Source organism: Microcebus murinus, chromosome 22 (genome assembly GCF_040939455.1).
Source record: "Microcebus murinus isolate Inina chromosome 22, M.murinus_Inina_mat1.0, whole genome shotgun sequence".
NCBI lineage: Eukaryota > Metazoa > Chordata > Mammalia > Primates > Cheirogaleidae > Microcebus > Microcebus murinus.
Window position 1 is genome coordinate 720,938 of NC_134125.1, and position 25,071 is coordinate 746,008.

Below are 25,071 nucleotides of genomic sequence, written 5' to 3' on the forward strand. Positions count from 1 at the left end.
CTACTAAAAATAGAAAGAAATTAACCAAACAACTAAAAATAGAAAAAAATTAGCCGGGCATGGTGGCGCATGCCTGTAGTCCCAGCTACTTGGGAGGCTGAGGCAGAAGGACTGCTTAAGCCCAGGAGTTTGAGGTTGCTGTGAGCTAGGCTGACACTCTAGCCTGGGCAACAGAGTGAGACCCTGTCAAAAAAAAAAAAAAAAAAAAAAAGATGGCTGGAGGGAGAGGCGATGGTGTTTCCAGACAAAGACGTCAGGGTGGAGCATCACTTGCAGTGACGAAAGGTCAGTGCCCAGCCTGGGCAACATAGCAAGACTTCATCTCTCAAAAAAATTAAAAAGAAAAAAAACAAGTGATGCAGTATTCCTCCAGAAGAAATATAAAATCTTACCCTTTAGCTTTGCTTAGAACACTATAAAATAGTTTTAAAAAAATATGCAAAAGGTCATATAAATTTTTTTAGATAGTTCAATATGAATTTAAACTATGTTTTACATAGAATTTCTTAAAAAAACCCCAAACAGTTACATAATCTGCACCTTAAGTCTCAAAAGAAATCAAAGCTATAATACACCAGCACAGCACTGGCATGTGGTGACGTCTGGGGTCAGATCCTGGCTTTGCCTCAAACTAGCCACGTGACCCGGGATGAGTCATTTAGACTTTCTGTGCCGATACCTCAATCTGTAAAAATCAAGACAGTCTTAACTTTTCACAGGGTTTCTAAAATTCCATGGTTCTAACCACATAATTCATGTTTTTTTCTCATTCAACCCACGAGTTAATTCTACTCTTGCTTTCACCTTGTAAATCAGCCGCTGGGGCTGTTCCCAGGCAGTGTGCTCTTGGGATTCCTCGCTCACGAGCAGTTGTACCCGAGCTCGCTGACTTGGTGTGCTGCCTCCGTTTGAGGACGATGCCTCCTAATCGGCCGGCGAGCTCCCCATCTCTCGCAGACTGAGCACTCTACGTCTGTGATCAACTGTTTTCTAGGCAACCAGATCTGCATCTACAATTAGCATTCCAACCAGCTCTACGTCTACAATTAGCATTCACACTAAAAGGTAAAAGCTCATTTAAAAACAGAAACCTCAAAGGTAAAAGTGGTGCACCTTTTCTGACTAAGCACCCTAAAAACCATGAGGTGCACCTGAAGCCCAGGCCCCTCCCTGCTCCCAGGCCGACGACAACCACAGGCCGGCACCGCGCAGGGACAGAGCGAGGTGAGGAGCAGAGAAGTGCGCGCTGGAGCAGCCCCGCCCCGCAACACCCGGTGCCCCTCACCCTTGCCGTGAGGGAGCCGCTGCCAGAGAAGCACCAGAAGGGCAGGCGAGGCTGATGTTCAAAAGCTTTCTTCTTTCATGACGGTCTGCCACACGAAGACATCTAAGCAGACATCTCGATTTCCAGCGTATTTAAACAGCTGAGCAGCAAAAGGCTTCCCCGGTGACGGCCGACCCCCTACCTGCTGGATCGGCTCCGGGATCCTGTCCTGGGAGGCGGGGCTGCGCCCTGAGCTCTGGGGGCTGTGGCCCGGCCGCACCTGCAGGTCTGGACGCTCCTGGAGACGGCGCTGCTCTGTGGCTTGCTGGGGGGCTGCCGCTGGCCTGCAGGGCACAGACGGAAAGGGGCGCTGCGCCTGCGGGAGCCCAGGCTGGAGGGGACGGGGAGGGCGTGGCGCTGGCCAAGGCGCGCGCGGACACTGGGGCAGGACCCCCCGAGGGCCGCACCATCAGCAGCGTCTGTCCGGGAGAGAAGTGGTTACTCACAGGGTCGGCAAACCCCACCAGTCAGATACCTCATTAAATTCTTGCCTCTACTAAAACCTTTATCCCAAACGTTGACTTAGGGACCTGACCGTAAAACTTTAAGTGCCTAACAGATGAAAACATTTATCAACTTAGACCTAGTCCCTTAAATTTACTGGAGGCTCACGTACGCACAAATCTCCCGGCACGACAGCCCATGCAGGTCTGGCGAGAACTGTTTCAGGTCACGCCTGTGCCCAGGTTTGAAGAACAGCTCCACTGCGTACCTGGGACGACACAGGGCTGAGGCTGGCAGGCAGGGGGAACAGCCTGTCCCTGGGCTGGGAGGTGGAGAGCTGGCTACACGGCCTGGAGGGAGGGGACCTCTCGAGAGCCGGCCAGGCAGGAGCGGCGGCAGGGGCCCCACTGGCGGCTGGGTCCTTCCTTGGCCCGGGGGCTGTGCTTGCGGGTCTGTCACCAGCTGCTGACGCCGGCCAGGGGCAGCCTTCGGGCAGCTGTGGCAGCGGGGTGTGCAGGCTGGCGGCGTTCTGCACGGGAGGCCCCGTGGAGGGTCATACTGCTGCTGACTCTGTTTCTATCCTGTGAGCTGTGTGGCCGAAGGGTTGGGGGCATCCCTCCTGCAAACCCAGAGGCGATCAAACCGCTCTCCCAGTATTTCGAAGCGTGGCAAAAAGTGAGCTCAGAGATTAAGGGTTCCACTGCTCCCCAGACCAGTCACCTCCCCAAGCGTCCCTCGGCGGTGGGATGGATAAACAAGACACGGGTCACACGTGCCGTGGGACACGGGCCTGCAAAGCCAGGGATGTCCCGACATGCGCTACAATGTTGAGGACACGGAGGACGTTTGCTAAGCCCAACGGGCCAGATGGTGTGTGGTCCCCCTCGCAGGGGGGCCCTGGAGTCTCGGAGGCAGGAGGACAACGGGATGCGGGGCCCTCGTTGTTCCTGGGGGGAGAGTTTCTGTTGGGAAGATGGAAAGTTCTGGAGACGGATGTGGTGACGCTGCACTGAGCCCAATGCCGCTGAACGTGCAGCACAAACCATAAAACAAAAGCAAAAAAAACTTGAAGAAATAAAACGTGAATCATTTTGAGGAGGAAATACACTATCATGGCATATGATCCCAGGGGTTTTAAAAATCATTTTTATAGCAGTTGTACCAGTTCTAAAAGTTCTAAAAGTGGCCTATAAAAAAATTTATTTTACCTTTTATAACTAAAAAATTGGAAATTTCTGGAATCTACGCAGTGGCTAAACTGCCACTCTGGACCCACCTTCACTTTTCAGGCCCCCTATCCTGAACCCACCTCCTTCTCCCCTACTGGAAACAGCAGCTCCGCAGGCGGGAGGGGAAGGCAACGCGAGAACCTGCCACAGCAGGCAGGCGAGCCCCTCCCTGAGCGCTGCCCCCACCCTGCGCCCTCCACTCTCCACCCAGCACGACACTGCTCAACCCTGAGGGGCTGCTTCCACCGCCAGGCCCCACCTGCCAGGCCCTGACCGTGTCTGTCCCCACTCCTGGGTGGTGTCCGAGGGATGATCAGCTTCCTGAGCACCACCCTGTGTGCCCAAGAGCCAGACCCTGCCTCACACGGCCAGGGTGCGGGGCACAGGCCTCCCTGCTGGGGCCGCGGAGCCTGAGCCGAAGCAGGAGCCGGGGAGGCAAAGAGAACCTGCCGCCACCCTGCAGGTTGCGGGTGGACACGCGGATGTCCCCGAGTGACTGTCCCGGATAGCACAGACATCCGCCTTCTGTCAGAGACAGGAGCACCCCAAAGTCTCTGTGCAGAGATCCCTCTGTATTTACACACAGCCAGTATTTTCTGATGTGTGTTTTCCTTAAAACTGTGTGTCTATTCTATTAGCAACGCAAACTTGTAAAAGTTAAAAGTTTGCTGTCAAATGTATCGAATAGGTTAAGTTCCGAGTATAACATTAACGCAGGCTGTCGTTTGCTCACAGCACAGCCCTGTGCTGAGCCTCTGCAGACACCACAGCATCTAAGCTGCACGCTCGCGTGTGGCCGCTGCTCCCATTTCACAGACGTGGCAGCCAGGACCAGCAAAACAACCTGCCCGGGGTCCAGAGCTGCCCAGCGGGGGAGCCATTTCCTCTGCGCCTACTCGTTGTGTGGAACCTTCTGACAGGAGCAGCACGAGAAGGGGTTGTTGCAGAGAAAATAAGAGTGCTTCTACTTGGAAAAAGTTAGGAAAAGTCATTAAAATCCTTTATGGTTTGGTTTAAATCAGCTGGGTAACAAAACAGGCATGAAGGCCCAATCAGCCAGAAAAGAATTCACAGGCGGCAGCATCTGGAGCGGCCCCGAACCCAGCGGGCCCCCATCCTGCGCCTGTGACCTGGGCCAGCGCCCGCCAGGCCTTCCGCATGCAGGTACCTTGTGCTGCCGGCATCGGCTGCTGGAGAGGAACTCCTGCCGCCACCCCGGGGTGCTGGAAGCCCGTCCCAGGACGGCCCACTTCAAGCCGAGGCCTCTTAGGAGAATCTGTGCATCGGATCCAAAGACAAGGCAGGTCAGCGAGGCGGGCTCCCTCTGCAAAGCCCATGCGGCACCGGCCCTGCTTCTACAGGATGTGCAGGTTGCTGCATCTCACAGCATGCACAGTGAGCAGAACACACAGCCACAGTCACCCCTGAGGAAGGAGGTGGCCTCAGGCATGGGCCCTTGAGACCACCTGTCTCACCTGTCCTGCCCCCACACCCACTGCAGGTGGCGTGCCCCCCAGGGGTCCTGCAGCCAAGGATGTAGACCTGCACAGTCCCCTCGAGACCACCCACAGCTGGTCAGTGCAGGGAAGCCCCTGCGAGCAGGGCTGAGGCCCAGGTACTGCCCTCGGCGATGCCAGCCTGCCCGGGGCCAGCCTCCCGAGCCTCTGCGCAGTGCGCTAACTGCCAGAATGACCCGTCCTAAGTAAGAGCTGGGAACGGGCTGCAGAAGCCATTCAATATGCATTTGTTGGCTGACTTTAAAAAGGTTGGGCGCTAGGAGGCTAAAGGGGCCTGCGGAGTTTGGGTTGCCTGAGGAGGGTTTAGTGCTACGTACCTGTTGGCGTCAGTGTCTGCTGTCTCTTCAGTGCTTCAATTTCCATGGAATTCACATTTCCAGCCCCTGGAGGCCCAGTGTGCGTTTGCTATTAGAAGACAAAAGTCACAGAAGTGTGAGTGTTCAGTGACACAGCACACGGACATCAAAACAAGCATCTCTCGCCAGCTTCAGTCTCTAAGAAAGAACAAGATGCCACAGCCCAGCGCTACCAGCCAGTGATCATAGACTCCCCAAAACTCCAGATTAGCCTTCAAATCCGACAGAAAGAAAAAAAAAACTATTATCATTCCTTAGTACTTTTCTACAAAAACATCTGTATACAGAAACCAGCCTGAGCAAGAGCGAGACCCCGTCTCTACTAAAAATAGAAAGAAATTAATTGGCTAACTAAAAATATATAGAAAAAACTAGCCGGGCATGGTGGTGCATGCCTGTAGTCCCAGCTACTCGGGAGGCTGAGGCAGGAGGATCGCTTGAGCCCAGGAGTTTGAGGTTGCTGTGAGCGAGGCTGACGCCACGGCACTCTAGCCGGGGCAACAAAGTGAGACTCTGTCTCAAAAAACAAAACAAAAACCCCCCACATCTATATACATATAAATATATGCAAATAAACTAGCACTGTGTTTCACACTCCTGCAATGTTTTTAGACACATATATTTCATAAGGAGATCGCTGCAGACGTGAATTGTATTCCACACTCCTGGCCAATTTTAAAACCTAATGAGTATGTCACATATTTTGGCACTTTGCTGAAAGCAGTTTAGAGATTTATTATGGAACCTCTTGCACTATTTCTAATGTTTTCTAAGTTATGCTCCAAGGAGACTCAAGGGCAGAAACTCTGGAATGCTATTTCTTCTGTATCTGCTATGAGGTGACGACAAAACAGCTGATCAACAGGACACCAGGGCTGCCTGCATGCCTTGTTAGCATAGATCCGTGATCAGTTTGCAAAAACTAAAGGACATTTACAAAGCCCACAGCCGGTGGTTTTGGAGAATCACATCCAACTCTATTTGAGTTCTCGACCGTGAGAAGTGGCATCAAGCAGCCCTACACGTGCCCAGGTGTCCCCAGGGAGGCGCCAGCCCTGCCAGCCTGGATGGAGCGCGGGTGCCGCCCCCAGACCCCAGCTCTGCCACAGGAGCCCTGCGGGGACACCCTCCCCATGGGAGCCTGCACCTGTCACCAGGGCTGTTTATCACCTTGAATTAAAGAGGGTGGTTCAAGCGCTGCCCCTCTCTCAGTCAATTCCGGTCCCTCAACAGCGCAGGCTGGCTGACTGATTACAACTTTGAATGTCTTTGGCTACAGGTACCCGTGCATTCAGTACATCTTTTCTATTACACTATGGAGGGCACAGCACGCCTATTAGGGTGGCCATCATCTAAAAACCAAAATAACGAGTATGGGCAAGGACGTGGAGAAAGTAAGATGGTGCTGCTCCTGTGGAGACAGTGTGGACACCCCTCAAAAACTGCACCACGTGACCCAGCAATCTCACTTCTGGATATGTCCCCAAAGAACTGAATGCAGGGACTTAAAAGAGATATTTTCACAGCAACATCGCTCACAGCAGCTGAAACTCAGAAGCAGCCCAATTGTCTTAGTGAATGAATAAGCAAAGTGTGGCCTATCCGTGCAATGGAGTATTATTCAGCCTTAAAAAGAAAAGGCATTCTGGCAGGGCGAGGTGGCGCACACCTGTAGCCTCAGCACTTTGAGAGTCTGAAGCAGGAGGAGGACTCAGAGCCCAGGAATTCGAGGTTATAGCGAGCTGTGATGACGCCACTGCACTCCAGCCTGGGTGGCAAAGAGAGACCTTGTCTCTAAAAAAAAAGGTTTTTTTTCATAAAAAATAAAAGAAATAATCTGACACATGCTACAATGTAGATGAAACTTGAGGACATTATGCTAAGTAAAATAAGCCAGTCAAAAAAATGCCATGTGGGGCCGGGCGTGGTGGCTCACGCTTATAATCCTAGCACTCTGGGAGGCCGAGGCCGGTAGATTGCTCAAGGTCAGGAGTTCAAAACCAGCCTGAGCGAGACCCTGTCTCTACTATAAAAATAGAAAGAAATTAATTGGCCAAGTAATATATATATATAAAATTAGCCGGGCATGGTGGCGCGTGCCTATAGTCCCAGCTACTCGGGAGGCTGAGGCAGGAGGATTGCTTGAGCCCAGGAGTTTGAGGTTGCTGTGAGCTAGGCTGATGCCACGGCACTCACTCTAGCCTGGGCAACAAAGCGAGACTCTGTCTCAAAAAAAAAAAAAAGAAAAAAAAATGCCATGTGATTCCACCTGTGTGAGGTCCCTGACAGCGTCAAAACTCGCAGAAAGGGGCATAGACATTGCAGGGGCTGGGGGAGGCTGAGGAGTTGGTGTTTCCTGGGGAGACAGGAATTCACTTGAGGAAGACGAAAAAGTTCCGGAAATGGATGGTGGTGATGGCTGCACAGCAGTGTGGACATACTTGATGTCACTGACCTGTACACTTAGAAATGTTTAAAGTGGTAAATTTTGTTATGTATATTTCACCATAACTTTTCAAACATTTTTTAACTGTACAGGAATGTAACAACAGAGCTGTGGTTTCCAGGCACTTCCTTGTATTTCGAAATCTGAAATCATTGCTTTTTGCTACTCATCCCTTAAAACATGTTTAAGGAATAAAATCAACCCACTCTAGCAAGAAAATAATTCATAAAATTTATTTCTTTTTTAAAAAGGCAGATAAAGACGGGGGAAGAGGGGAGGAAAGCCTAACACAAAGAAGCCACAATCACACAAAAGCATTAAAATAAAAAAGCAAAGACAAATGAAAAACAACCAAGCAAAAAAGTTAACAGAACCAGTGACCAGAGACACACGCTTTTTCATTTCAGCAACAGCAGGAAAAAAAATAACAGAATTCATGCACCGAAACTAAGAGCCCTCGCAACGTCTTCCACAGGCGTACGTTTTAACTACAGAGGACCAGCTCTGGGAAACTTTCTGGATTCCACCAGAGAATGTCAAATCCCCAAATCCACGTAAGGAAACCCTGGGTGGAAGCCACGTTTGAGAACCACGGACAAGTACCTGTAATGGTTGCTGCTGGGAGGAAAAGGCAGCAGAAACCTCTGGCGGAAGCTGGGTTGCTATAGCGACAGGGGTCCCAGTCTGCCCATCCTTTCCTGCCACAACTTTCACCTAAGAGGAGATAGCGAAAGGAAGGGAGGAGAAAGGGAGAATAATTTTAAACTCTTTCAAAGTTGACCAATATCTGCGTCTCACACCCAGCAGGCGGACCTCGCTGTAGAAGGCCGCATCAGCTGCCCCACGTCTCACTCCCCCACACAGGGCGCATGGTCCTCTCTGTGGCCTCTGACGACAGGGGCTGCAAAGGACACTTCTGGGCCCCGGGCCCCGGGAGTCCCTGTGAAAACCTTCATTCTCGGCTGGTGGGCACCAAGGTCTTGAGGCAGCGCTGTCTTCACACAGGTCTGGGGTGCGGCCAGCCCTGGGGCAGGTCTGCAGGGGGCGGGAGGGCACGTGGGGAGAAGCAGAAAATCACTCCCAGGGACGATGTGCGGCGTCTAAAAGACCCACTTTGAATAAAGCAGAATGTCAAGTTAACCTGCACCCCTGTGATAAGACACCTCCTCGAGCAAAGCAAACCAAAGGTCTTCGGAGAGAAATCAACTACGTCAGCCCAGGTGTTCGCAGGGAGCTCGCCCTTAAATGAGCTCACAGTCAAACGGCACTTCACATCTAAAAAGCTCACAGATGGAAATATATATTAAAAAAAAACTGGTCCTGCTGGCTACACATGTCCAGAAGGCTAGTTATAAACAAACACACCTCATAAATAATAAAAACCAAACCTGAACATTTATCAGTATCCCAGAAGAAACTAACACTGTAAAAATAATTGAATAAGTGAGATGGTAAATTTTACCTCCTATGTGTCTTACCACAATTAAATTCTTTAGGAAATCAAATAAGTTAACTTCGTAACCAAGTAACTGTGCCCGAATAAAATGCACAAACATTTCTTACTATTTCAGGAACCGGCAATGCAATTGCTGCTAATCAATGTGCCTAAAGTGGCTGGCTCTGGTTGAAGGCAGCAGCCTCAGGAGGGAACTGGTGCTGACAGGAGGCGCGGAGGCCTTTAACCTTGACCCCAGAGGGGAGAGCTCGGACGTGGAAGCGGGAATTTTGGGCATTTCAGTACGCTGGGGGAGCAACTCAGCCTCTCTGGGCACTTGCCACTCTGACACCCAGACACAAATGCGGTGCGGGAAGAGGGCTCTGCCGTGCCAAGAGGCAACATCAAAAAAACACTGAGACGTGAAAATAAGGCACCAACATGTCAAGGCAGGTTTGCACACTGACTTACAGAATACTTCTGAAAATTTCCTGAAAACTCGATTTAACGATTTTTTTTTTTTTGAGACAGAGTCTCACTCTGTCACCTGGGCTAGAGTGCCATGGCGTCAGCCTAGCTCACAGCAACCTCAAACTCCTGGGCTCAAGCAATCCTCCTGCCTCAGCCCCCCGAGTAGCTGGGACTACAGGCATGCGCCACCATGCCCGGCTAATTTTTTCTCTATATTTTTAGTTGGCCAATTAATTTCTTTCAATTTTTAGTAGAGCGGGGTCTCGCTCAGACTGGTTTTGAACTCCTAACCTTGAGCGATCCTCCTACCTCGGCATCCCAGAGTGCTAGGATCACAGGCGTGAGCCACCACAGCCAGCCTCGATTTGATGATTTTTAAAGTTTCGAAAAACATACATATAAACAATTGTTCAAAGGTTTAAAAAGTGTGGTTTTTTACTTACACCACCAATTCCCCAAGTTAAGTTTCTTCATTTCCAAACATAAAAATGTTTTAAATAACTGGTTTCTAATTTTGCCGCACTGTGGACAGGGGATGGTCCCTGTGAGACTGATTTCTAAAATTTCATTGAGGTTCACCCTGGGGAGAAAACTTACAAAAAATCTCCACGTATACTTTAAAAAATTATTCTCTCTTTGTTGAAAGGTTTTATATATGCACACGTATACATATACACATATGCGTGTGTTATATAGTCAAACAGAATAATCTATGTTAATTTGTGTTATTCACATGTTCTATATTCTTATAATTACTTCATTTCCCTGATTTCCTATTTTCTGGGAGAGACGCTAACATCTCTGCACCCGACTGTGGATTTAAGACCTGCCCTTGACATTCTGCGGATTTTTGCTCTGTGTACCGAGTCTCGCTGGACACGTGTGACCTGCACAAACCCCAACACGGAGATGCAGGTGGGCAGAGTCCCAGCTCCTTGCGGGGCGGGGGGTGCCCACTACAGGCCGTGGGGCTGGGGGTCCCTCTGCCACAGGCAGGAGGCGAGAGAGGTGGCACCCCAAGGGAGGGGGGCTCTGTGCGAGGGCCACGGCTGGGGGCTGGAGCCACTGCGGCTGCGCCACGTGTGTGCACATCCTGAACCACCTGGATGCTCTTTAAAACAGCGGCCAAGGCCACAACTGCAGTGGGTTGTTCCGGGGATTTTTGTTCGTTTGTTTTAGAGACAGGGCCTCGCTCCGTCGCCCAGGCCTCCCGAGTAGCTGAGACTGCAGGTGCACCGCACGCCCGCCCACGGTGTCTCTGATTTGGAGCTAAGATGCCTGGAACGCTAGCTTTAGTCCATAAACTCCGAATCTCACTCTCGTGCCCGTGTGAGCCCGGACAGCCATGGACCCCCCCGCCCCCCACAAAAGGAGTCACATGAGAATCGTTACCTCATCATTAATGACTTCAGACTGCTCCTCCTCCTCCTCTTCCTCAAGGTCCAAATCATTCTGCCGAAGATAGGCGTGGAGCGGTCCGTACAGTTTCTTCCTGAAAGCTAAGAAATCCATCATATTGCCTTGCAGATGCTGCAGGAAGAACAGTTCGATCAAGTATTCCTTGAAGACCTCCTTCAGAGCCTCCATCTCTCTGTGGTGGTAATCCAGGCACTGCTTCCTCATCTGCGCCATCTCCTGAGACGCCGGCGGGATCTCCTCTAACTTCTTGGGGGCCTTCCTCACTCCAGTGCTCCCCGAGGACGCGAGCGGAAGGCTGGAAAGGCCCGGGGGCATGGCGGTCCTGGACGGACTGGTGGGTGGGGGCGGGGACGTCATCCCGAACGCCGACGTGCCCCCGACCCCGGGCAGCAGCACGCCGGGGGGCCTGTCGAAGCCCAGAGGTCTGGCCAGCGGCTGCCCCTGCAGCACCTGCTGCTGCTGGATCAGCTGGCCCTGGATGATGCTGCTGATCTGGGGGGGCAGGCTGGCCGTGGCGATGTGGCCCGAGCTGGCCAGGGGCTGCAGGCCGGCCCCACCGGCGGCCACGGGGCTCTGGGGTCCCAAGTGGTGGATGGTGCCACCCGGCTGTGCATGAGGCTGTGACAGTCTCCGCTCTCGCGCCACCATGGGGGTTCCCGTGTGCTGGAGCTGCACCTGGGCTCCCTGGGCGATCTGGGTGAGTCCCGAGCCTTCCTGAAACACGAAGTGCCCCCCACTGGACGGGCTCAGGCTGATCTGTCTCACGAGCACGCTGGCGTCCACGAACCCCCCTGTGGGACTACTGCTGCAGATGCCCAGCCCGGGGCCGGGGGCGCCCGCATGCACACTCGGCAGGGCCGGTCCTGGCCCGGGGGTGGGCTGCGTGGGGCTCTGCGTCTGGACCTGCTGGGACAGGGGAGAAGTGACTTGAATGTACGACGGAGACCCATGCTCAAACCGCCTCGGCTGTGCGCTGAACTGGAACCCTGGGGAGGTGGGGCTGGGGAGCGGCAGAGGGGCCAGCGTGATCTGCTGGTTTCCTGCGACGACAGGGCCCACGCTCTGCAGGGTGATGTTCACGTTCTGCCCGGCCACCGGACTCCGACTCATCAGCTGCTGGATCCGGTAACCGGGGGACTGGGGTGCAGAGGGGCTGGCCGAGGGGGCGAAGGGTGCCGTGGGGGACAGGGGTGGATCTGGGTGGGCCGGCTGCTCCTCTCCCTCATTGCTGGCAAAGGTCCTGGGCCTCTGGACGTGGCGCTGAGGAGTCTGAGGGCCGCCGCCATGGTGCATTATGGCTTCTTCACGAAATGATTTCTAAACAAAGGCAGAAAAGTTAAAATTCAGTGAGGCAATGTGATTTCTACTAGTCTTTCTGAGCGCTCCAAGGGGCACCTAGAAGGTCCACTACGGGTCAACAGGCAGAACACAGCACCTTGGCGACCTGCCCCAGGAGTGGGCCAGGCATTGCCACGGCAAACAGCAGGGGGACACAAACTCATTACTTAAAGTGGAATAATTCCAGACTAAAATACCACTCCGCAGGAGATGTTCAGTAACTTTCTTACATCAAATTTTGCATGAACTAAAGTATCTGCTTAGATAGCCCTGGATTAACAGTAAACTAGATGCCACAGAAGAAAAGACTAATGAGCCTGAATACAAATGACAGAAGCTACAGAATGAAACAGAGAGAAAACACAACAAACAGAGTATCACGAAGCTGAAGGACAACTTCAAGCGGCCTTATATACATGTAACTGGAGTCCCTGAAGGAGACAAAGTAGGAAAACAAAAAAAAAATTAAAGAAATCACAGTCAAAATTTTTCCAAATTTCATGAAAACTATAAGCCAAGAGATCCAACACTCAACAAAACAAAACCACAAAAAAGCATGAGAAATGACACCAAGATATATCACAAATTGCTTAAAATAAAGAGAAAAATCTTAAAATGATCAGAGAAAAAAAGGACGTACCAAGAACAGAGGAATAAAGACAAGGATTTCTCCCCAAAAATAATGCCAGCAGGCAGCAGCATCTTTAAAGTACTGAAAGAAACAACTGTCAGTCAAGAATTCTATACCCAGCTAAGACATGTTTTAAAGACAAAGACAAAGATTTTTTTCAGATACACAGAGCTGAAAGAATTCACTACCATCAGGCTTGCAGTGCACGGAATGTTAAAGGAAGAACGTCGGGAATAAAGAAACAGATACAAGATGGAAATCTGTTTCTACTCAGAAAACTCAGAAAAGAAAACTCCTTCTGCCTAGTTTATTGTCCAGTTAACTTTAGTGACCTATTATTACAAAACTTGGCATTGTACATAAAACAACTTGCAAAAAGTCTTCTGAAATAGAGTTAACAAAATGTTATCTTAATTTATGAGTCGGGACCTGGAGAAAGGCTACTTGAAGTAAGTGCTCTGAGTGGGGTTATTAGAATGCCTCCCTGGCTCCCCGAGTCAAGGAGAACATTGGTGTTGATTAGCCTGTATGTAGTAGGGTGCCCTTAATTGGATCCGAGGACTTATTTTTTTTCATAATTTTTAGTTGTTTTAGCTTTAAGTATATTGCCTAGAGACTTAGTTACTACCCAGTTTGTGGGGTTTGGGGGAGAAATGTAACTGGACAGTTTGTTAGCTTTTCAATTAAAAAAGACACTTACAATTTAAAAAAAATTTAAAAATATTAGAAAACTTCCTCAACCTGACAAAGGACATCTATGGGCAGCTAACAGCTCACAGGCTACTCCCAGGTCAGAGACTGGATGCTTTCCCTCTAAGACCAGGAACAAGGAAGGGAGAGCCTCTCTCAGTACTTCTACTCAGCAGTGCAGTGGAGAGTCCAGCCAGTGCAATCAGTCACGAAAAATATATTAAAAGCACACAGATTGTAAAGGAAGAATTAAAACCCTTCATTCTCAGACAAAATAATCACCTATAAGAAAATCCTATGGGCTGGGCACGGTGGCTCACGACTGTAATCCTAGCACTCTGGGAGGCCGAGGTGGGCGGATTGCTCGAGGTCAGGAGTTCAAAACCAGCCTGAGCAAGAGCAAGACGCCGTCTCTACTATAAATAGAAAGAAATTAACTGGCTAACTAATATATATAGAAAAAATTAGCCGGGCATGGTGGCGCATGCCTGTAGTCCCAGCTACTTGGGAGGCTGAGGCAGCAGCATTGCTTGATCCCAGGAGTTTGAGGTTGCTGTGAGCTAGGCTGATGCCACGGCACTCACTCTAGCCTGGGCAACAAAGCGAGACTCTGTTTCAAAAAAAAAAAAAAATCCTATGGACTCCACAAATGAGGCTAAAAGAAGTACTAAGTGAGTTTAGCAAGATACAAGCTCAATATACAAAAACCATTATTTCTACATACTAACATACTAACAACAATCGGCAATTAAAATTTGAAAGTTATGACAGATCAAACATATAAAAATACTTAAGGATAAATCTGATAATATATGTGTAAGACCTGCACACCAAAACCACAAAATCTCACAGAAATTTTAAAAGACATAATGTTCATAAATCAGAAGATTCAATATTGTTAATATATCGATTCTCCCAAAATGGATCTAAAAATTGAATACAATGCCAATCAAAACCTCAGGTGGCTTTTCACAGAATTTTTAGGAATTAGATTCTAAAATCCATAAGGAAATTTAAAGGACCTAGAAGAGCCAAAGTTAGCCTTTCTGAGTTTAACACGTATTATAAAGCCACAGCAATTAAGACAGTATGGAAACAGAGCAATGGTACAGAACAGAGAGACCAAAAATAGATTCACACATACATGGTCAATCAATTTGCAACAAAGGTGCAAAGATAATTCAGTGGAGAAAGGATAGTCTTTTCAAAAATGATGCCGAAACAGTTGGATACAAAAAAAATAATAATAACTTTGATCCATTCTTTGCACAACAGACAAAAAAATTTCCAAATGAATCACAGACCTAAATGTAAAACCTAAATCTAAAGGCTTCTTAGAAGTATAGAAGAAAGTCTTTGTGATCTTTGGGACTTTGGCAGAGATTTCTCAGATATAACAATAGCATGATTCATAAAAGAAAAAAACTGATAAACTGGACTTCATCAAAATTAGGACTTCCGCTCATGAAAAGATTCCATTAAAATAATGAAAGTACAAGCCACACACTAGGAGAAAATATTTTCAAATCACATATCTGATGGAGAATTTCTACCCAGAGGAATACTCCAGCTCAGTTTGAAAAAACATTTTCCAATGGGCAAAAGATTTTAACATTTAACAAGAAAAGTAGAGGACAACCTAAAGAAAAGCAAAAATCTTATGAAAGGACATTAAAAAGTCACGAATAAATAAAGTAACAACCATGTTCCTGAATAAGATTTAATACCATAAATGTCATGCCTTCAGAAATGAACATGCGTGTGTAATGCAATTCCAAAGTGAATCACGAGTTTGGCTTTTGTTTTGCTTTAGAAATTCGCAAACATTATCTTAAATCTCAGGTGAAAGAATATGTTTTAAAAAAGGAAATACTGTCTTGAAAAACAAAACATAAGAATACTGAGGTTCTTGATTTACAAAAACAGTCATACTTATTCTAGAGCTTCTGTAATAAAAAAAAAAAGCAGTATGTTCTTGGCACAAAAAGAGGGAGGGAGGGAGGGAGGGAGAGAAGGAAGGAAGGAAGGAAGGAAGGAAGGAAGGAAGGAAGGAAGGAAGGAAGGAAGGAAGGAAGGAAGGAAGGAAGGAAGGAAGGAAGGAAGGTAGGTTACTAAGTCCTGAAAAAGATAAAAAAAAATGTATAGATAGTGGCATTTTACTTTAAATGAAAAAAGCATACTTTATTTAAGAAATAACAGTGGCATTGGAAGAAAGTATTTACAAACTATACATCTATCTAGTAAGGGGCTAACATCCGAAACATACAAGGAAACCACACAGTAGCATGAACATGAAGAACTCAATTAAAAATGGGAGGACATAAATAGATATTTCTCAAAAGAAGATAAACAAATAGCTAACAGGTACCTGAAAAAAATGCTCATTGTCACTAATCACCATGGAAATGAACCTCAAAACCACAGTGGCGTCTGACCTCACTCCTGTGAGGGTGGCTAGTGCCAAAGACGACAAGTGTCGGTGAGGATGTGGAGAAAGGGGAACCCTCGCGCACTGTTGGTGGGAATATAAATTTGTACAGACATTAGGGAAAATTTTTTTGTCCTCAAAAAATTAACAAGAGAACTACTGTATGGCCCAGCAATCCCACTGCTGGGCATATCCCCAAAGGAGCTGAAAGCAGCGTGGCAAAGAGATACCTGCACCCCCACAATCACCGCAGCACTAGCCCCGACAGCCAAGATACACGGGACCACTCTAGGTGTCCCTCCACGGGTGAATGGGTAAAGAACGTGTGGTGCGTGTACACAATGGACTACCACTCAGCAGCACGGAAGAAGGAACTTCTGTCATTTGCAACAACGTGGATGAACCTGGAGGGCGTTATGTCAGATGAGCTGAGCCAGGCACAGAAGGACAAACACCACGTGATCTCACCTGTGTGTGGAGTCTAAAATGGTGGAACTCACAGCGGCAGAGGCAGGACAGAGGTCACGGGGGCTGTGGCGGGATGGGGAGAGGGGAGGTGCTGATCAGAGGGCATTACATTTCAGTTGGAAGGGAGGAGTACGCTTTAGCGATCTATCGCACGGCAGCGCGGCTATAATAAATGCCAATGCGTTGTGTATTTTTAAACCACTAACAGAGTAGACTCTAAATGCTTTCACCACAAAAAATAATGATACGTACGTGAGGTGATGGATTTACTAATGAACATGGTTTCATCATTCCACAAGGTACACGTATATTAAAACATCACATGATATCCCATAAATATATAAAGTATGCAATGATTATTAATCAATTAAAAATAACTTAAAAAAAAAAAGAAATGGTAATGGCATCTAGTTAAAAGCTAGTCTCCCAGCGCATACCATTTCAGACGTAAGAAGAGCTGAATGTTATCCTGGAAGGGAGGGAGGGCGGGAGGAAAAGACTTTATTGGAATAAAATTTAGGAGAATATTTCTACAACCCTGAGATTGTAAAAACCTTCTTAACAAGCAAAGCTGGAAATCCAGATGCTATAAAGGAAAAAAATACATAAAAGATGTTCTCAACAAAGGCAAGAGACAAAAATCAGGAGAAACATGTATGCAACTTTTTATGGCTGCAAAAGGTAAACATCCCAACTATACAAAGAACTTCTATAAATTACCCAAAACAAAACAAAACAAAAACCTCACCAGGAAGTGGGGATTAGACAGGCAGTTTCCTGAGGAGAAAGTTCCAAGGGGCAAGAGTCAGGAGGAAAGTCTCCTGGGTAGTCAACAAAACGCAACACAAGGACAGTAGGTTTTGCCCACTCAGCAGGCAAATTAACACCATTTGGTTCCCATTAAGGGGAATCTATAGAAATAAGAGAAAGTGCCAGGACCCATTTTTAAGAATGCTGATCTCAGGCCGGGCGCGGTGGCTCACGCCTGTAATCCTAGCACTCTGGGAGGGCGAGGCGGGCGGATTGCTTGAGCTCAGGAGTTCGAGACCAGCCTGAACAAGAGCGAGACCCCGTCTCTACCCCAAAATATAAATTAATTGGCCAACTAAAAATATATAGAAAAAATTAGCCAGGCATGGTGGCGCATGCCTGTAGTCCCAGCTACTCAGGAGGCTGAGGCAGGAGGATCGCTTGAGCCCAGGAGTTTGAGGTTGCTGTGAGCTAGGCTGACGCCACGGCACTCTAGCCCGGGCAACGGAGTGAGACTCTGTCTCAAAAAAAAAAAAAAAAAAAAAAATGCTGATCTTTTGGACAGGATGGTGGCTCAGGCCTGTAATCCTAGCACTCAGGGAGGCCAAGGTGGGAGGATCACTGTGCCCAGGAGTTCAAGACCAGCCTGGGCAATATTGCAAGACCCATGAGACCCCATCTCTAAAAAAAAATGTTAAAAATCGCCAGGGAAGGTTTGTGTGTGTCTGTAGTCTCAGCTACTCGAGAAGTTGAGGCAGGAGGATTGCCTGAGCCCAGGAGTTCAAGGCTTCAGTGAGCTATGATGATGCCACTGCACTACAACCTGGGCATCAGAGTGAGGTCCCATTTCTAAACATTTAATTAATTAAATAAAAAGAGAGCCGGGCGCTGTGGCTCACGCCTGTAATCCTAGCTCTTGGGAGGCCGAGGCGGGCGGATTGCTCAAGGTCAGGAGTTCAAAACCAGCCTGAGCAAGAGCGAGACCCCGTCTCTACTATAAATAGAAAGAAATTAATTGGCCAACTGATATATATAAAAAAAATTAGCCGGGCATGGTGGCGCATGCCTGTAGTCCCAGCTACTCGGGAGGCTGAGGCAGGAGGATCGCTTGAGCCCAGGAGTTTGAGGTTGCTGTGAGCTAGGCTGACGCCACGGCACTCACTCTAGCCTGGACAACAAAGTGAGACTCTGTCTCAAAAAAAAAAAAAAAAAAAGAAAACTGGCCGGGCGTGGTGGCTCACGCCTGTAATCCTAGCACTTTGGGAGGCCGAGGCGGGCGGATTGCTCAAGGTCAGGAGTTCGAAACCAGCCTGAGCGAGACCCCGTCTCTACCAAAAATAGAAATAAATTAATTGACCAACTAAAATATATATATACAAAAAAATTAGCCGGGCATGGTGGCGCATGCCTGTAGTCCCAGCTATTGGGAGGCTGAGGCAGTAGGATCGCTGAGCCCCGGAGATTGAGGTTGCTGTGAGCCAGGCTGATGCCACGGCACTCACTCTAGCCTGGGCAACAAAGTGAGACTCTGTCTCAAAAAAAAAAAAAAAAAAAAAATTAAGAAAACTACCTTAAAATAGGCCTTATTCCAAGGTACAAAAAAAATTACTTTGGCTAATCAAAGTTTTCCAAAATATCTTGAGACTCAAAGAAGTCAAAAAATAAAGCAGGAAACAAATATACAATACTTATTTCTGCAACAACTGGAATGAAACAAGCACGGTAAAATCGGAAGTGGGTTTTCTTCCTTACGACAGCCTTGGCTGCCAACTTGAGACAGATCACGTCCCTTCGCCACTTCTCCCCTATGCGGTGGGTGTCATCGACACTTTCGAGGGACCAGGACTCACTCTAAAACATTCTGTTCTATTCAAAATGCGTCACACCCCGTGTTTCTCAGGGCTACCCTGCCAAATCGTGTATTTTAATGCTCTTCAAATACGTAAATAATCACATCAGTGAAAAATAAGTGAGCACCCCACTGCCCCGGAGACCCTTCATTGCATCGTCACCAACGCTGAAATACTAAAACTTAACCATTCTTTAGCAGTTACAATGACAGCTGCTATGATCACCAGGTGACAATGTATTGTATCATAGCCCAGCGAGGATCTGGACCCAGGAGTACACAGAGCCCTCTGTGTCACACGACCAGCCTGCTAACCTGTCTTTTCCCGAGTGTGTCATGCGTTGTTATAAGTAAGAGTTCCATTTGTCTACTGCTGTGATGTGAACATCAAGTCGAGACTTTTATACATTTTTTCAAGTCTGTTTGCTTAGGTGACAGAAACGTTGCACAAAAGTGCAATACTTTTGTGTTACAGCTGCCATTTTGTAGGCCTCAGGCAGCTCCACTCAACAAACATTTAACCTAGCAGATTTTTAAGTCTCAGTCCCGTAGTTGGAAAAGAAACTAGAATAGTCTCCCCTTAACCACAGTTTCAGTTACCTGCAGTCAACAGAGGCTCCAAAGTAGGTGAGTAAAGTACAATAAGATATTTTGAGGGAGCGAGACCACGTTCACATGACTTTTATTACAGTATACTGTAATATTTTAGTATTATTGTTGTTAATCTCTTACTATGCCTAATTTATAAATTAAACTTTATCATAGGTATGGGTGAACCTATAGGGGAAAATACAGTATCTATAGGGTTCTGTACTATCCGAGGTTTCAGGCATCCGCTTGGAGTCTTGGAACATATCCCCGAGGATGAGGGGGACCAGCATACATGTATGGAAGTCCCATGTGACCTCCCCGTGCAGAACTCTGGGAACAGCACTCACTTGGTAGAACTCAGACAGTGCTGCCTTTGGTCTTGAGCCTCCCAACGCCCAAGAAGCAGGTGGTTTCCAATCTGACAGACTGAAGCCGGAGTCAACCAGCTTGCCTGGGGCTATACAAATCACTGTAAGACTCAAACTTGCAGTGCTCTCACCCAAGCTAACTGTGGAGGAACCCATTTTTCCTGAAGGGGGGAATGTTTACTTAGCTCTTGGGCAAGACTAAGCGTCTTATAAAAGCAGCCAATTCACGGGGGTGTTATTATTAGTTTCCTCCTTGCTACCATCGGGAACACCCTGTTCTGGAAGGTCTCTGTCACCAGCACACCCACAGCGTGTCCGCGGTCAGCTCCGCGGGAGCTGCTGGGCAGAAGCGGCCCGCGGAAACACGCTTTACTGCGCGCGTGTCCCCACGCCCGGCGTGGACTCGAGCTCTTAGGGCGCAGCGGGCCCCAGCCTGCGCGGACGGGGCGCCCTGACCGCAGGGCCCCGGGAGAAGCCGGGCAGCACCGCGGACAGCGGCCGTCCCGCGGGGCGGGCTGGCGGGGCGGGCGCGGTGGGCGGCACAGTGGGACTAGACTGCAGGTGGGACGGCGGCCACTGCGCCGGGTGGTGGGGGGGCGCTCACAGGGGATGGCGGGTGGCACGGGGCGGTCGGTCACCAGGAGGGTGGCCGCGGTGGGGGGAAGAGGGGAGCGGGCACTGGGAGGGCGGGTCACCGGAGGGGCAATCGCTGGGGGGACAGTCACCAGGGAGGGGGCGGCCATGGGGGAGGGCCCGGTCCCCAGGGCGGAGTGGTCACCAGGAGGGTTGAACAGCCACAGGTGAACGGTCACCACGCCGGTTGGTCGTCAGGGGCTCGGAAGCTTGAGGGGCAGCAGAGGGGACGGTCGGGGTGCGGCCACCAGCGGGGAAGCAGTCACCGGGTGGGGGGAGCAGTCAGTGGGGACTCGAGGTGCCTGGGGAGGGGTGGTCCTCCCTGGGGGGATGGTAACGAGGGGTTGGTAATGAAGGGGGCGGTCCCCCAGGAGAGGCGGGGACGGGGTGGGGGCGGTTGGTCCTAATGGGGGCGGTCATGGGGGGGCGGTCATGGGGGGAGCGGTCATGGGGTGGCGGTCATGGGGGTGGTTGGTCCTAAGGGGGGGTCGCGGGAGGGGGGGCAGTCATGGGGGCGGTTGGTCCTAATGGGGGCGGTCATGGGGGGCGGTTGGTCATGAGGGGGGTGGTCATGAGGGGGGTGGTCATGAGGGGGGTGGTCATGAGGGGGGTGGTCATGCGGGGGGCGGTCATGGGGGTGGTTGGTCCTAAGGGGGGGTCATGGGGGGGCAGTCATGGGGGTGGTTGGTCCTAAGGGGGGGTCATGGGGGGGCAGCCATGGGGGTGGTTGGTCCTAAGGGGGGGTCCCGGGATGGGGGGGCAGTCATGGGTGTGTTTGGTCCTAAGGGGAGGTCAGGGGAGGGGGGGCAGTTATGGGGGTGGTTGGTCATGAGGGGGGTGATCCTGAGGAGGGGGTGACTATGAAGGTGATTATAGGGGGGGAGCGACGAGGGGGAGGGGTTTGGGGGCGTGGTCACGAGGGGTTTGAGGGGTGGTCATGAGGGGGAGGGGGGTGGCCATGAGGGGGAGGGGGTCGATCATGGGGAGGGGTTTTCAAGGGGGTGGTCATGGGAGGAGGGGTTTTGAGGGGGGCGATCATGAGACAGAGGGGTTTTCAAGGGGGTGGCCGTGAGGGGGAGGGGTTTTGAGGGGGGTGGCGATGAGGGGGAGGGGTTTTGAGGGGGGATCATGAGGGGAGGGGTTTTGAGGGGGGCGATCATGAGGGGGAGGGGTTTTCAAGGGAGCGATCACAAGGGGGAGGGGTTTTGAGGGGGGTGGTCATGAGGGGGAGGGGTTTTGAGGGGGGTGGTCATGAGGGGAGGGGTTTTGAGGGGGGTGGCCATGAGGGGAGGGGTTTGGGGGGTGGCCATGAGGAGGAGGGGTTTGGGGGGGTGGTCATGAGGGGAGGGGTTTGGGGGGGTGGCCATGAGGAGGAGGGGTTTGGGGGGTGGCCATGAGGAGGAGGGGTTTGGGGGGGTGGTCATGAGGGGAGGGGTTTGGGGGGGTGGCCATGAGGAGGAGGGGTTTGGGGGGGTGGTCATGAGGGGGAGGGGTTTGGGGGGTGGTCTTGAGGGAGAGGGGTTTTGAGGGGGCGATCTTGAGCGGGAGGCGTTTGGGGGTGGCCATGAGGAGGAGGGGTTTGGGGGGGTGGTCATGAGGGGAGGGGTTTGGGGGTGGCCATGAGGAGGAGGGGTTTGGGGGTGGCCATGAGGAGGAGGGGTTTGGGGGGGTGGTCATGAGGGGAGGGGTTTGGGGGTGGTCATGAGGGGGAGGGGTTTGGGGGGTGGTCTTGAGGGAGAGGGGTTTTGAGGGGGCGATCTTGAGCGGGAGGGGTTTGGGGGGTGGCCATGAGGAGGAGGGGTTGGGGGTGAGGTCATGAGGGGGAGGGGGTTGGGGGGTGTCCATGAGGGGGAGGGGTTTGGGGGTGGCCATGAGGAGGGGTTGGGGGGAGGTCATGAGGGGGAGGGGTTTGGGGGGTCTCCATGAGGGGGAGGGGTTTGGGGGTGGCCATGAGGAGGGGTTGGGGGGGAGGTCATGAGGGGGAGGGGTTTGGGGGTGGTCATGAGGGGGAGGGGTTTGGGGGGAGGTCATGAGGGGGAGGGGTTTGGGGGGTGTCCATGAGGAGGAGGGGTTTGGGGGGGTGGTCATGAGGGGGAGGGTTTTGGGGGGAGGTCATGAGGGGGAGGGGTTTGGGGGGAGGTCATGAGGGGGAGGGGTTTGGGGGGTGTCCATGAGGAGGAGGGGTTTGGGGGGTGGCCATGAGGGGGAGGGTTTTGGGGGGAGGTCATGAGGAGGAGGGGTTTGGGGGGTGGCCATGAGGGGGAGGGTTTTGGGGGGAGGTCATGAGGAGGAGGGGTTTGGGGGGTGGCCATGAGGGGCGGTCAGTGGGCGGCCCCGCTGACAGCACCAGGGGGCGGGGGGCGCAGCTGGGGAGCCCCGAGGGCAACGGTGTGGGCGACGGAGCCGCGGGGAGGGCTGCCCCTCACGCCCGCCCGGCCTAGCCTCGGAGGCCGGCACGCGGACCGTCACTCACCGCGGCTGCCGGGAGACGCGGCCGTGGGCTCCCGGCCCGGACGAGCGCTGCGGCGGCCGAGGGAACTGCGAGCACCTACCAGACCCGACACAACCCGCCGGCCGGCTTGGGCCCAGTGCGCAGGCGCGGCAGCCAGCCGGGGCACTGCGCAGGCGCAACTCGGGCTAATCGGAGCCGTGCGGGCGGGCGCGGAACCCGGCGGACGGGGCGGGGCCTCGATCCACGCCTGCGCGGTGCGCCGTCCACGCGTGCCCGCCTTCCCTCCCTGGCAGGCGCGGACGGCCACCCGCGTCCACAGGGCGCATCCCGTCCCTCCGCCGGGAACCTGCAGTGTGGGGGCGGCTGTGAGCGATAGATGGGCGGGCTGGCAGGCGGGGTGGGGGCGGCACGGGGGGCGTTTACCCCCCAGCCGTGCAGAATCGGACGCCCGCGCGGGGAGGCGGCTCGGACGGCCAGGCGGGTCGGAACCTGCCCCCGGGATCGGTCCGGGCCCGCAGGGCGCGATGCGGACGCCATCGGTGGGTCCCGCTCTGAATGCACGCGGCGAGCTCCTGAGGCAGGTGCGCGGGCAGCAGCGGCCGCCCCGCAGACTCGGGCCCCGCGGACGGACGCTGGGTCCCCGCGCCTAGGGCAGCGGAGGCCGTGGCGTGCGCACGCACCCGCAAACGTCCTCACCGCTGCGGATCATCTCGATGACTCCTCACTCCTAGTACAGGGTAAATGCCACGTAGGTAGTGTTGCGTGTCGTTTAGGAATGATGACAAGGAAAAAGTCCGTACATTTTCAGAACAGATGCAGTTTTCTCCAAATATTTTCAATCCACAGTTGGCTGAATCCACGGACGTGGAACCCGCAGGTACAGACGGCCGACTGCATTTCCGGACACTCTGTGCACATCCAGGCATACAAGTCGTTGCGTTCTCGTGGCAAACGACACCAGCATATTCCATCCCAGAATATGTGGTCCCACTCTCCTGCTTGGGGTGGCTACCGCTAAATTCCACTGAAAGTATGTGCCATAATTCATCCAGTAAAATGAGACCTCTGGGAAGATTAATTTGGCTTTTAGGCATGGATGTGGTGACAGCCAAGTCAGGCACCCCACAGCCAAGCCATCTCCCCTACCCTAGTCTGGAGTGTGCAGGAAGGTGCTGGCAGCACCCTCACATGATCTGACCTCTCAGTAGGAGGCAACACTCCGGAGGTGAGGTGGGGGAGATGAGCATGACCTACTGGGGCTCAGAGGCACTACCCCAGGTCTGACAGCTGCTTCCTCAGTCACTTGCCCTAGGGCCTGGCCTCCACTGGAAGGCACAGAAATGGAGCAAGGGCAGAGCAGCTCGGATGACAGAAGCAGCAGGCCCTGCCCACGCTGATAAGAGTAATGGTAAAGAAACAATCACCCAGTTTGGCTTCACAGATGTCAGGTGTGATGTCACCTGATGAGATCTGGTTTTACAACCTCCTCAGTGGAGGGGAAACCAAGGGATGACATCCCTGTGGTCCTCCCAGTCCCAGCACCTGGTGGGTACACGGTAAAGTGCCAGCATGTGCTTCACTGCCCAGCACCCTTGGGTCTGCACTGTCACCTGTAGACGCACAAGAGCTGGCAGACTTTACCATCTGCAGGACGGGAGGTGGGAGCCCACGCACCCCAGTTCCTGTGGTGGGGGAGAAGATAACCAAAACTAACCATGGGCTTCTGGTGTGCTTCTTTCCTTTGCACAGTACATGCATTTTTTATTAAAAGTATGCATGATTTTTTGTAATCAGAAACTTTTTTTTTTTAAACAAAAGGTAGTCCAAAAGCAAAAGGAAAATAAATTCCCAGGCTACCTGCTTGGGGGAGTTTCCAGTGGAGAGCAGCTGAGAACAGAGGTGCCCCCACCCATCCGTGGAATGTGGACTGGGCACGGAAGGGTGCCTAGTGCCCTGGTGGCCCTCAAGGACAGAGGTGGGCACTGTGAAGGCGGCAGGTCAGCAAGGATGAGTCGGCACAGGTTCTTTCCTCCATGTGCAACTTTGGACTCTGTCAACAAGATTTTCTTGGGAGACCCCCTGGTACACTCCATTCCCTCCATAGCCACTCAAGGAGGGGTGAAGAGAAAGCCTCTGTGCCAACACTGCTTGTGTTGCTTTTTGTTGTTTCTTTACACAAATGAAAAACACGGCTAGCACCTTATTTTAACTTAATACTTAATAGTTTTCTAT

The 25,071-nt window shown here is 51.5% G+C and overlaps 1 protein-coding gene and 1 long non-coding RNA gene across 3 annotated transcripts; one reads left to right on the forward strand and one right to left on the reverse strand.

The window, feature by feature from the left end:
- Positions 1-3,975: 3,975 nt before the first annotated feature.
- LOC105879462 (putative EP400-like protein) lies at positions 3,976-22,976 on the reverse strand. 2 transcript variants are annotated; one of them, XM_075996408.1, is made up of 5 exons: positions 22,861-22,976; positions 10,615-11,958; positions 7,920-8,030; positions 4,832-4,919; positions 3,976-4,273 (listed from the first exon to the last, which is right to left on the reverse strand). In XM_075996408.1, exons 2-5 carry the CDS (start codon positions 11,932-11,934, stop codon positions 4,050-4,052), a joined length of 1,743 nt encoding a protein of 580 aa, XP_075852523.1. In that variant the 5' UTR covers positions 11,935-11,958; positions 22,861-22,976; the 3' UTR covers positions 3,976-4,049. The 2 variants fall into 2 exon arrangements, with proteins under 2 accessions (XP_075852523.1, XP_075852524.1); XM_075996409.1 differs by lacking the exon at positions 7,920-8,030.
- On the forward strand, positions 20,281-25,033 carry LOC142863455 (uncharacterized). The gene is made up of 3 exons (XR_012914223.1): positions 20,281-20,315; positions 23,686-23,869; positions 24,658-25,033. It is a non-coding gene; the product is annotated as an uncharacterized LOC142863455 (long non-coding RNA).
- Positions 25,034-25,071: the final 38 nt, after the last annotated feature.